Genomic DNA, 12,602 nt, shown 5'->3' on the forward strand with positions numbered 1-12,602 from the left:
GGTCCATCCTGTCTATCCGTCCTGGGAGTGGATCTCTCCTGACTATGGTACTCCCCAAGGTTTCTCATTTTCTCCCTTAGAGCTTTGGAGTTTTTCCTTGCCGACATGGAGGGTCCAAGGATGGGGGATGCCCAGGACTTGAACTTTATTTATTCATCTTTATTTACTTCATTTGCTGTTTCTGACTGTGTATCATATTGCCTTTGCAAATCCCTTTGAGACAACCTTGTTGTGATTTAGGGCTATAGAAATAAAATTGAATTGAATTGTTGTCCTCCATTGTGATGTAGTGGGCCATATCCAGCAAGGAGGTTTTGGCCTTGAAACTGTAACTCCTCTATAGCAAAAGGCATCAGCAACTGATCGACGAACCATGGTCGTAGCGGAGGTGCGGCGACAGGAAGAAGCAACTAAACTTTCCAAAGCGGTGACACAAGCCAAACAGGGCCTCTGAATGGGGTGGGAGGGTGTCGAGAAGAGGAAGCTCTCATGGAGTAAACTCTGTGGCATGGAATCCAACTGGTTGAGTTTCATCGTTCGGGCAACGTATGATGTGCTACCATCTCCCGTAAACCTAAAACAATGGTTTGGAAAGGACCCAGCATGTCCCCTGTGTGCGACCCCAGCAACACTCAAGCACATTAAGGTGGGCTCCAAAACTAGCCTCCCTCAAGGCAGATTTTCATGGAGACACAACCAGGTCTAGCTGATAAACTTGAGCGCAAGAGGGTTTCCATCAATGCCTAACCTATTAACCAGCACACGTACCAACAAATCATAATAATAAATTTTATTTATAACGCACTTTACATTTGAAAACAAATCTCAAAGTGAACATTTCCATGTAAAACAAAAAATAAAAAGACCAAGAATAAAAGAGTAAAAGCAAAACAAACACAGATAAAAAATCAGATACAAATCAGATACAAATAAGATGGTCAAATAAAATTAGCGAGAGTAAGCTTTTTAAAAAGGTGAGTTTTTAGTCCTTTTTTAAATGCATCCACCGTCTGCGGGGCTCTGAGGTGGTCTGGGAGGGCGTTCCACAGACGAGGAGCAGCAGCTGCAAAGGCCCTGCTGCCCATAGTCTTGAGCCGAGTCCTGGGCAGGAGTACACGGTGCTGTTGGTCTGACCGGGTTCTGGCTGAAGTATGTGATGTGAGGAGTTCGGTAAGGTAGGTGGGGGCTCCACCGTGTAGACAGTGAAGGGCGTGAAGGAGGATTTTGAATTCAATACGGAGGTGAACAGGGAGCCAGTGTAGGGTGTGAAGGATGGGGGTGATGTGCTCGTGTTTACGCACCCTCATCAGGACCCTGGCAGCACTGTTTTGGACATACTGGAGCCTTTGTAGGCTCTTGCCAGGGATCCCGATGAGGAGTGCGTTACAATAGTCCAACCTGGAGGAGATAAAGGCATGGACGAGTCTCTCTGCAGCAGGACGGGAGAGAGATGGCCGGAGTTTGGCAATATTGCGGAGGTAAAAGAAGGAGGTTTTGCAAATATAATTGATATGATTGTTAAAGCTAAGATGGGGGTCAAACCTGACTCCCAAATTAGTCACAGAAGGGGGGAGGGAAAATTTGTGGCCGAAAAGGGAGACTGAGGAAATGGGGCGGATCGGAGCTGGTGAAGAGCACCAATGTGAATAGCTTCTGTTTTGGAGCTGTTAAGCTGCAAGACGTTTTCACTCATCCAAGCCTTTATTTCCTCCAGGCAGGAGTCAAGTTGAGAAACAGAGGAGGAGGAGTTGGAGGACGGAGTGACCTTGAAATATAGTTGTGTGCCATCAGCATAACAATGGCAATCTATTCCATGCCTGCTGACGACACGACCGAAGGGCAGCAAGTAAATGGTGAAGAGGGTTGGACCAAGCACAGAGCCCTGGGGGACTCCACAGATAACAGTGTTAGGGCGGGATTTAGCATCCCCCAGGGCTACAAACCACCATCGTTTGTTCAGGAGGGGGAAAAGCAGAGGTGAAGGCCCCCAAACCCTGACCTGGGCCCACTGAATGCAGCCAGGGACTGGCAGATGCAGGTCGACCTAGATCGGAGGCTCATCTTCCCAACGGAGATGGCAACGACCACCCTACGTCCAGACCTTGTCCTATGGTCCAATACATCCAAGCTCGCCTACATCATTGAGCTAACAGTTCCTTGGGAGGATGCCGTCGAAGAAGCATATGAACGCAAGAAGCTGCGGTACTCCGACCTAGCGGCTGCAGCAGAGGACAGACGCTGGAAGGCGAGGGTGTGCCTGCTGGAGGTGAGGTGTAGAGGTTTTGTGGCCAGTTCAACAGCAAAGCTCCTTAGGGAAACTGGAGTCAGGGAACAGGCCCACAGACAGGCCATTTAAGAGTTGGCCAACACCACCGAGAGGGAAAGCTATTGGCTGCGGCTGAATAGGAGCGACACTATCTGGGCCGCTAGGGCAAATGCTTAGCCCTGAGACACACACCCAGGAGTGATCAACCTGTGGTGGGCCAGCCTCAGCTGAGGGCGTCTTGTGATAAGTGGCCGAAACGCCCCGTGATCTGAGGACACAACTGATTATGTGTCTCAGTGGCTGAGCAGAGCCTTAAAGCAGCAGCTCCTAGTCCATCCAGGTATGTGGTCAGGTGCAAGCTTGGCTCAGGGACGAGGACACCCCTGCCATGCATAGTCCTGAGGATTATTACACCGAGTCCTTTTATCGAATCTTGGCAAGAGAGAATGTGCAATGCAAAGCCTTTAAAGGCCTGTGCTGATTAATCATTACACACTAAATGTAACTCGTCACGCAAGCATAGAATTCGCATAAGCATCAACTTTAGCGTGGCGAGCATTCTCTTAAACGCTCGGAAAACTTTGTGGTTTCTAGCTAGGCTTACTTGAAAATAATGCACTGCTTTTCCTGCTGAGTGTGTATCATCCCAACAAAGTTGGCATTGTCCTTGTAGACGCTACAATATGTGCTCTTCTGTCTATGTTCATTCAAAATGATTGGAAACCTTTATTTCTTTTTGGACTAAAACATTTAAATTTTACAGACAAAAACACTTTGAGTAACTGTCAACTAAAACTAGACCAACTTTATATGACATTTCGTTGACAAAACTAGTCGAAAACAAACACATTTTGAAATAACTAAAATATGACTAAGACAAAAATTAAAAGGGCTGCCAAAAACAACACTGATTTAAGAATGAGAAGCAGAAGCATTGTTTCATCCAAAACCAGATTAAGCCAACTCAACTGTAATGTTTATTGTTTATTATTGTATTCTTGAGAAAAAGCAGAATATGCACATAGTTTTGTCCAATTGACTTAACCACTTGGGTCATATTTGAGGGGAAGGGACGGTCAGGAGTCCTGTGGGTTTCAGCTTGTTGATGCCTCCATCCAGTATGCAAACCCGTGGGAATTTCACCTTCACAAGGTGTGCAGCAAACTAGGAGGAAACGGATAAAACCTCTTTTAAAAAATGTGCTGAGGATACGTGCTGAGAGCTCACTAAACTAGAGAAATTACAGTATGTGCTACGAAAAGTGATGTCATTAAATGGCCGTTTGGGCAATCTCAAGGCTGGAACTACTGGATGTTGCGCTAGTTTGCCAGTATGATGAAAGCAAGAAACCCTCGAATGATGTCAGACTTTCAAATGATCCAGAAAACTTTACTTAATCTAAGGGGTAAAATGTAATTTGACTTTAAAATTACATGATCACATAAGGAAATATTTTTTGTTAGAATTTCAGATCCATCTACCGTATTCATTGATTGATTTCAAGTTTTACAACTACACATCTTTGTTACCAAGAAATATGTTATAAAAACACATTCCAAAGTTGTTTGCTTGATCGTGTGCATTGTAAACACTGTCTTACAACAGAAGCGATTTTCACAGCATGGCCAATGATGACGACAATCCGTCCTCTGTAGGTCTGCAGGGTTCCCGATGCTGGGCACTGCAGCACTTCGTCATCGGCGCCGAACGTTGTGCTGAATGGAATGTTGATGCTGCCGGACATGTGGCCTCTGTTGAAGCTGGTGGTCGGGCGGTTAAAGAATGCAGATATCATGATAGCTTCTTTAATGATTCATTGTTTTTAATCTGTATGGTCTAACAGAATGACTAATGTATATCAGAGGTTGAAGTAACGCGTTACATTTACTCCGTTAAATCTCCTTTGTAACTTTTTGAGAAAAATGTACTTCTTAGAGTAGTTTTATCACATAATACTTTTACTTGAGTAGATTTGTGAAGACGAATCACTATTCTTACTCCACTACTTTTTTTTTTAAATCATGGAAAATCAGTTCGTACACAGTGCACACAATTTCCTGATGATGAAATATATGAGGGAAATTGATAAAGAAGGGCACATTTCACATGGTAAGGATACTCCTCTGCACTGCGAATGTCAACAGCAATAACTGTCGGCCTGCTGGCTTTGGCGTGGTTATTTGCAGCGTATGACATCTCGCAAAGGCTGATGAAGTCCTCTGCCGAGATGCGAGGGGCCACCTCGGCTTTCAGGTCCAAAAGCACAAGCGGCTCCCGAGACTGGAACAGAATGTCAATGAACTGAATATATGTGTGGTCATGTCAATCTTTCAATCCATAAGCCAGTGTAGAGTTGTGGACAGGTAAGTGCCGACTAGAGATGTTCCGATCCATCGGCATCCCGATCGATCGGGTCCGATCACGTCATTTTCAAAGTATTGGAATCAGCAAAAAAATATTGTCCGTGCCTTTTTTTAATATACATATATATTTTTTAATTAAATCGTTTTCTAATTGTATCTAACGTTACTGACATAATATGTTACACTCATCCAGAGTCTTTAGTTCAGGCTTAAGGTAGGGTTATCAAATTTATCCCGATAATGGCAGCAATTAATTTAATAAAAAAATGTATCACGTTAAAATATTTTAACGCAATTAATACATGCGCTGCACGACCCACTCATGCATTGTCGCGCTCAATCTGTAATAGCGCCGTTTTACCTATACAGAGAGATAAAAGGCAACGTAAAATGAGAAGAGTGAATTATGGCAGCCTTTGAAGCCTTTTTTTAATTGGTTAAAGCCTTACAATCCCTCTCCCCACGATTAGAAATATCATGGGAAGCATGTGGGGAAGCAAGGTAGCAACTGATCTTTGTCTTAACACCTTATTTTTCCCCAACGCAGTAGTGTTGTATCGGTCGCGAACGATTCGTTCTTTTTGAACGAATTGTTTGGGTGAACGAGACCGAACTAATCACCATCTGCACTGATTCGTTCTATGAAGTTGGGGCTTGTTCGCTGCGTGGGAGGGCGTTGAGCAGGTGGCAGCGTCTTCTGACATCGCACACGACCAATCAGACGCCAGCCTCATCGCGGGCAGTGGAGGGAGCGGAAACAGAATCAGGGCGTCTGTCACTCACTTCCACGTGTGGCCAATAAGCAGCCAGCGTGCAGGCAGGAGGGCAAGACTGAGTTATGTCACTTACCGTTCAGTGACTCAGTCCTCCGGTTCCTGACCTAGCTTGCTGCTAACTTGACTTTGCAGTAATGCGGTGAACGAGTCAAAAAATTAAAGGAAATGACTTTGTCACATATTTGTTAATGTGGAGCCTATCAAATGCTGCTCAAACAGACAAAAGCACCACACAAACCTAGCGCGCATGGTTTAGTGTACTACTTTTCTCAACAGACTCGGGACTACATATAATGACATACTATCAAATTTACAGTACCCGCATTTTTCGGACTATAAGTCGCGTTTTTTTTTTCATATTTTGGCTGGGGGTGCGACTTATACTCAGGAGCGACTTATGTGTGGAATTATTAACACATTGTGATATAATTTCACATGTTATTTTGGTGTTTTGCAGTGACACTGATGGTTTTGTAAAGTTGTTAGCATGTTCTTATGCTATAGTTATCTGAATAACTCTTTATAGCTATGGCCACGTTCGCGTTCTGCCTTTGGCAGTGTATGTTCAATTGTATTATTGACTTTTTTATCTTGAAATGGATGCATTTAGTTTGTGGCGCTTTCACGCCCACGTGAGGGCGCACTCGCACTTGTTTACGTGACACGCCAGAAGAAGACGGACAGCTACGTAGCTCTGAGTGAGTGAGTGGGCGAGTTAGCTAGAGAAAAATAGACGGATGCCAACCTACTTTCATTGTTTATGCTTTTAAATCATCTCTACAGAGGCAACGCCTGCGTGTATCATCTTTTCTGTTGTTGTTGTGTGTTTTCCACCCGCGATCGGACACTTAGAGCCAGTTGTGTGGTTGTTTGAACGATGTGCTAATGATAGCAAACGCATGCTAACCTGTTACTTATCACTAATAGTACCTAATTATCATTTATTTACGTTGATGCGAACCTGTTTTCTATCGAGGACCAAATTGATTCAGCAAATTATACGGACGTCCAGCATTGTCTTTTGGGAGTTCGCTGTATAGCCAGGACAGGCCGTAGCGCAGGACAGTATATTCACATTTCGTTGTTCATGCACTGTACACTGTACATTTATTTAGCATGTTGTTCTCTATTGTATTTTTATATTAAATTGCCTTTCAAGATGGCATGTCTGTTCTATGTGTTGGATTTTATCAAGTAAATTTCCCCCAAAAATTCGACTTATACTCCGGTGCGACTTGTATATGTTTTTTTTCTCTTCGTTGGGCATTTTAGGGCTGGATCGACTTATACTCAGGAGCGACTTGTAGTCCGAAAAATACGGTAGTTTAAAACACTTTCGCGGGTAGCTACGCGGCAAGCAAAAGCTGAGCTGCTGTCGCCTGACGGCAGTGCGTGGGGAGAGAACTGTCATTGTATGGAGGCTTCATGGCAGCGATATATAACTCATATGTGCACAGAAAAAAAGAATATTTAGTATGATTACCATAATACTTATTTGCAATGAAACTGTATATAAATGTCAATTTTTTCCGACTGTTTTATTTTTTTTTGTGTCAGAGCGTGTCGGGTGTTGGTTGGTTTGACAAATTATGTCCATACATCCATCCATCATGTGCTACTCAAGCGCCCAAAAACAACGCACGCGGACACGGGAGATGGGATATGTCTACATTTTTCTTAACAGACTATTGAGAGTAGAAAGGCAACTTCGTAAAGAGCAAACAATTATTTCTCGTCAGCATTTGACGATCTGAGATGAGGGGACGACAGGGGAGCTGACCGGATCATTTTATTTGTTAATACCAGTGCAAAAATTCAATACGATCATCTTAATAATGATTTGCAATTAAACTGTCAAATATCAAAATGTAGTATTGTTTTTATTTCAGAGCAGCACATTTGACAACTAGCTATTTACACTTTAGTTTTAACAATAGTGACCAAAAATAATAGTGATGAGCATAAAAACTAAAATACAACAGAGCGAGAGGTAAATATGATGTGTTGGTCGTTCCATATTTAGAAATTAAACATTCGATTTATTTTTATTTTCGTGACAGCAAGCATGCCGCGTTGGCTGGTAGCAGCAGCATTGTATATGTGATCAAGATCATGCTAAAGAAAGTCCATGCGCCCCCGACCCCAAACCCCCACTCCCCCCACAAAAGGAAAATGTTTAACCGTGTCCTAAATCAAAATGCAAGCACGAGCCATGACTTTGATCCCATTGAACTAGGACAGACGACGCGGAAGTTCTCCCTCGCTTTTGCAGCAGCGGGAGGGAGACGAGGCTGTGAAAGCAGAATGATATCGCCTGTCACTCATTTCTGAAACTACGACGAGCGGCCAATGAGGAGCCTGTGTGCAAGAGAGAGGGAGGGACCAAGCAAGCGGTCTTTGGTGATTCGTTCGGCAACGTCACTTCCCGTTCACTAACCGAACGATTCATTTGGGCGGGGAGGGATATGAGGGGGGCGAACGATTCGTTGAACGATTTGTTTGAACGAATCTTTTTACTGAACGAACCGGAATGGATTCGTTTACTCAAGTGAATGACAGATCCATTCACTACAACGCAGAGAAGATATATCTATTGGTAGCACAACACACAGTCATGGGTCAACTTCCCATCATGCATTTGGGGGGTTGAATGGCTGCAGTATCATTTACTGAAAGCTCAACAAATACACTAGATGGCAATATTTAGTCACAATATACAAAGTCACAAGTCCGTCTATCCATGGATCCCTCTCACAGAAAGAATGTTAATAATGTAAATGCCATCTTGAGGATTTATTGTCATAATAAACAAATACAGTACTTATGTACTGCATGTTGAATGTATATATTCGTCCGAGTTTTATACATTTTTCCTTAATGCATTGCCAAAATGTATATGATCGGGAAAAATTATCGGGAATGATTGGAATTGAATCGAGAGCAAAAAAAAAAGCAATCGGATCGGGAAATATCGGGATTGGCAGATACTCAAACTAAAACGATCGGGATCGGATCGGGAGCAAAAAAACATGATCGGAACAACCCTAGTGCCGACTGAAAAGTTTAGTCACACATTTTGCTTCAAAAATCACCCCATTAAGGTTAAATATAAACCCCATCATTTCATTTGCAAATATATCAGCGCTGACCTGTGTTTATATCAAAGCACAACAAGTTTGAAATACCATCTAAAACAGTTGTTTTTAAACTCGGTTTGGTGTGTGTGAACCTAAGGGGCTCAGTAAAGGCAGAGTTAGTGTGTATCACAAAAGTAAGTACACCCATCGCATTTCTGCAGATATTTAAGTATATCTTTTCATGGGACAACACTGACAAAATGACACTTTGACACAATGAAAAATTGTCTGTGTGCAGCTTTTATAAAAGAGTTAATTTATTTTCCCCTCAAAATAACTCAAAATATAGCCATTAATATCTAAACCCCTGGTAACAAAAATGAGTGCACCCCTTAGAAACTACGTACATCCTTAAATGTCCAAATTGAGTACTGCTTCTCATTTTCCCTCCAAAATGTCATGTGACTCATTAGAGGAGTGCTGTTAGCATTGCTGCAGAGATTGAAGAGGTGGGGTGTTAGTGCTCAGACCATACGCCGTACTCTACATCAAATTGATGTGCATAGCTATCACCCCAGGAGGAAGCCTGTTCTGAAGACGGTACACAAGAAAGCCCGCCTGTCTCATCAGACCATAGGACATGGGTCCAGTAATCCATGTGCTTTGTTGACATGTCTTTAGCAAACTTTGCGGGCTTTCATGAGATTTTTTCCAAAGTGCCATTGATTTAACATTTTATGTGTTTCTAACAGCAGTAAAAACGTGCCGTGACTCAGAAAAGTTTGAAAAACACTGCTCTAATTTGCGTGTTTCCATCCGTTCCGAAATAGCCTGATAGCACAGTACGCCTGGCCCTCTGCTATTAGATGTTTTGTCGACGTCAGCGAGGCAGCGCTTTGAAAACAGAACAAGTGAAAATTCACTCAAGACTTTCTGCTCCGTCCAAAACGGCCACCGCTCGCTTTCGCCGAGAAGTCCCATATACACAATGAATGGGTTGCCGCAAAACCTTTCACACCGGGCTGCCGGTCGTGTGAAACGGCCTTCAGACACAAACAGCCCGAATTTCATACACTGATTAAGGCAAAGTGTCGTTTTAAAATAGGTTTTGGACTTGTTTGCCCCCAATTTACAGGCTTTATTAAATTTCTTTCAACTGCTAGCCCTCTATCAAATGGAAGGAGAAACAAGTTTGCTCAATGGAAGGTTGACTCGCATTTGGTAAGAGGAAGTATAACAGACCTTCAGGCAGCATGGACTGCGCAGATGATTAAGAACATTTGCGTCACGTATTACACCATGAAAATAGTATGTGACGTAAGGATGCGAAAATAAGATGAGAATGTAGGCATGAAAGGCACAAAAAAAAAAGGAACAGTGTGAAATAAAGTGAGTTTCATTTTATATTCCAATGATAAAATTAACAGGAAAAGGCAACATTAATTGTACTACATTTGAAATTTGAAAGGGAATTGACTTAGACATTAGCTTGTTAGCTCAGCTATATTGGTTTTGAATTTGAAAAAACTTATTGAAGTTATACATTATTGAAATTACGAAAGGTTTGATGAATGCTCGTGTGAAACTTGTGGGATTCAGTATCTCTAGCAAGAACCACAGATCTAAAAGCAATAGAATATTTTTGAGGAAGCCACTAGCATCTTCTAGGATATTGTCAACATGCAAAGGACAGAGTGTACTTGTTGCAATGTTGTCAACAAAAGTACTTTGGACAAGTTAAGCAATGGTTTTGCAAAATGGACCGAATTAGCAAGTGTGTCGTATGATAAGGTTATGCAATAAAACTTTATTTACAACATTAATATTTTTATATTTTTATGGGGGAAAAAAGACATGTCCTACAGTGACATTCTATCAATACAACGCCCTGAAATGTTATTTAACATGTGATTTTACTGTGGACTTTTTTTTTTTTTTTAATATGTCCTTATATCCTATGTCAAATGTGTGTCTTTGGGTAAATATGCCCCACGGCGGCAGTGACATCGTTTTCAAGAAGTGACATCAACTGCCTCTTTTCCCAATGTTGCCAAATAGGAAAGTAAGCGCTCGTCTCTTTCAATGGCTTTTTTTTTTTTAAACAGATTTTTTCCCCTTTGACTTAAGCGGATGATCAAAATGTGTCAACCATTGTTGTTTTCGTCAACAATGACTATTGCGGCGCCGCAATGGTGTAGCAACATCACGCTCCTATTAGTGCGTTAAAGTAACAACACAACACTCATATTTCTGCGTTTGCAGGTGCAAAAATTATGGGTACACTTTTTCGAGTGGCACCATCATTGTAAATAATTCTTGAATGCATTAGATAGGTGAGTGGGTCATAAATAAAGCTGTGTGAAAAGTAAGCCTGACCTTTGTGCTTACTTAAGGGGTAACTCGGACTTAAAGACTTGTAGGTTCTAATAAGTCACAATTGTTTTACTAAAATATGTTATTAGAAACACGTATATTATTGCCATTCATTTAACACTACAACGACCACGGGTGGATCAGTTGATACAAACCACTTTTGTAACCAGAGAAGGGTCATCTGACCCAAATCAGCATATCTATGAGGTACGTTCACGTGAAATAATGCCATACTTAAACTACTAGTACCGGTATACTGTACATTAATAACTATTTATCAATGCACTAATGTATCTGTGAATTAATGTTAAGTAATGTATTATATAGGGCTGTCAAACGATTAAATATTTTAATCGAGTTAATTACAGCTTAAAAATTAATTAAACGTAATTAATCGCAATTCAAACCATACATAAAATATGCCATATATTTCTGTAAGTTATTGTTGGAATGGAAAGATAAGACACAAGATGGAAAAATACATTCAACATACGGTACATAAGTACTGTATTAGTTTATTACAAAAATAAATCCACAAGATGGCATTAACATTATTAACATTCTGTTAAAGTGATCCATGGATAGAAAGACTTGTAGTTCTTAAAAGATAAATGTTAGTACAAGTTATAGAAATTTAATATTAAAACCCCTCTTAATGTTTTTTTTTTTTTTATTTATTTGTAAAAATTTTCTATCAAAAAATAAACTAGTAGCTCGCCATTGTTGATGTCAATAATTACACCATGCTCACTCATGGTGCTGAAAGCCACTATATCAGTTGGACCCAAACGTCAGCAGAGGGTGCCAATCACCAAAAAACAACTAACAAGCGGACATTACATTCTGCTGTCATTTTAATCTGTTTGAGCGGGGCATGTGCGTTAATTGCGTCAAATATTTTAACGTGATTAGTCAAAAAAATTAATTACCGCCCGTTAACGCGATAATTTTGACAGCCCTAGTATTATATCAATTATATCATAGTCTATGATTATATATTATATCCTAACCTTAAGTATTGTATTATTTCACGTGAACATACCTCATAAGTATTACTTAACCTTAATTAACCATGACCCAATGCTTTTTGGAGCCTTATTGTAAAGTGTAGCATATGTGTCCCTTAACTAAGAAATTCTAAATGCTTAAGCCCCCCCCCCCCCCCCCCTAACCTTTATTAACCATTAACGAATGATTTTTGGACTCTTATTGTAAAGTGTAGCACATGTGTCCCTTAACTAAGGAATTATAAATGCTTAAGTTAGCAAACTCCAAACCTAAACCCTAACCCTATATAGGCCTATTTATATTTTTAATTTTACCAACTATTAGTTACTGTCTGGTTATGCATGAACTAATGTTAAATATTACTAAATGTTAAATAAGGGATTATATGAATTATTGTAATGTTAGTCAAACATCAGTTATTGTCTTAAATGCATTAACTTAATGCATTAACTCATGTTCATTAATATATTAATAAATGTTAGATAAGGGATTAAATGAATTATTGTCCTGTTACTTAAACATTAGTAATTGTCTAAAAATGCATTAACTAATGTTAATTAAGCGACCCTTATTGTGAAGTGTTACCAAAAATTATGATCTTCAACTTTAAATTCAATCATCGGAAAGTCAATTACATGCGATGTCATTTTTCTGTTGTCATTCTTATGCTGAGGCGACAAAGGGAGAAAAATTGGTAAAAAGTAACTGATAAATTACTTTAGAAGTAACTTGGTTACTT

At 40.7% G+C, this 12,602-nt stretch overlaps 1 protein-coding gene across 1 annotated transcript in view; it reads right to left on the reverse strand.

Annotated features, from left to right (window-relative positions):
* Positions 1–862: 862 nt before the first annotated feature.
* Positions 863–12,602, reverse strand: part of tbck (TBC1 domain containing kinase) — a 68,817-nt gene continuing 57,077 nt past the window's right edge. The window contains exons 24-26 of the mRNA XM_057844138.1: positions 4,386–4,546; positions 3,867–4,026; positions 863–3,430 (exon numbers count right to left, since the gene is read on the reverse strand). Coding sequence (XP_057700121.1) covers positions 3,320–3,430; positions 3,867–4,026; positions 4,386–4,546 — 432 coding nt within the window. The 3' untranslated portion in view covers positions 863–3,319. The remainder of the gene's footprint in view (positions 3,431–3,866; positions 4,027–4,385; positions 4,547–12,602) is intronic.

Source organism: Corythoichthys intestinalis, chromosome 8 (genome assembly GCF_030265065.1).
Source record: "Corythoichthys intestinalis isolate RoL2023-P3 chromosome 8, ASM3026506v1, whole genome shotgun sequence".
In the NCBI taxonomy this organism is placed as follows: Eukaryota; Metazoa; Chordata; class Actinopteri; order Syngnathiformes; family Syngnathidae; genus Corythoichthys; species Corythoichthys intestinalis.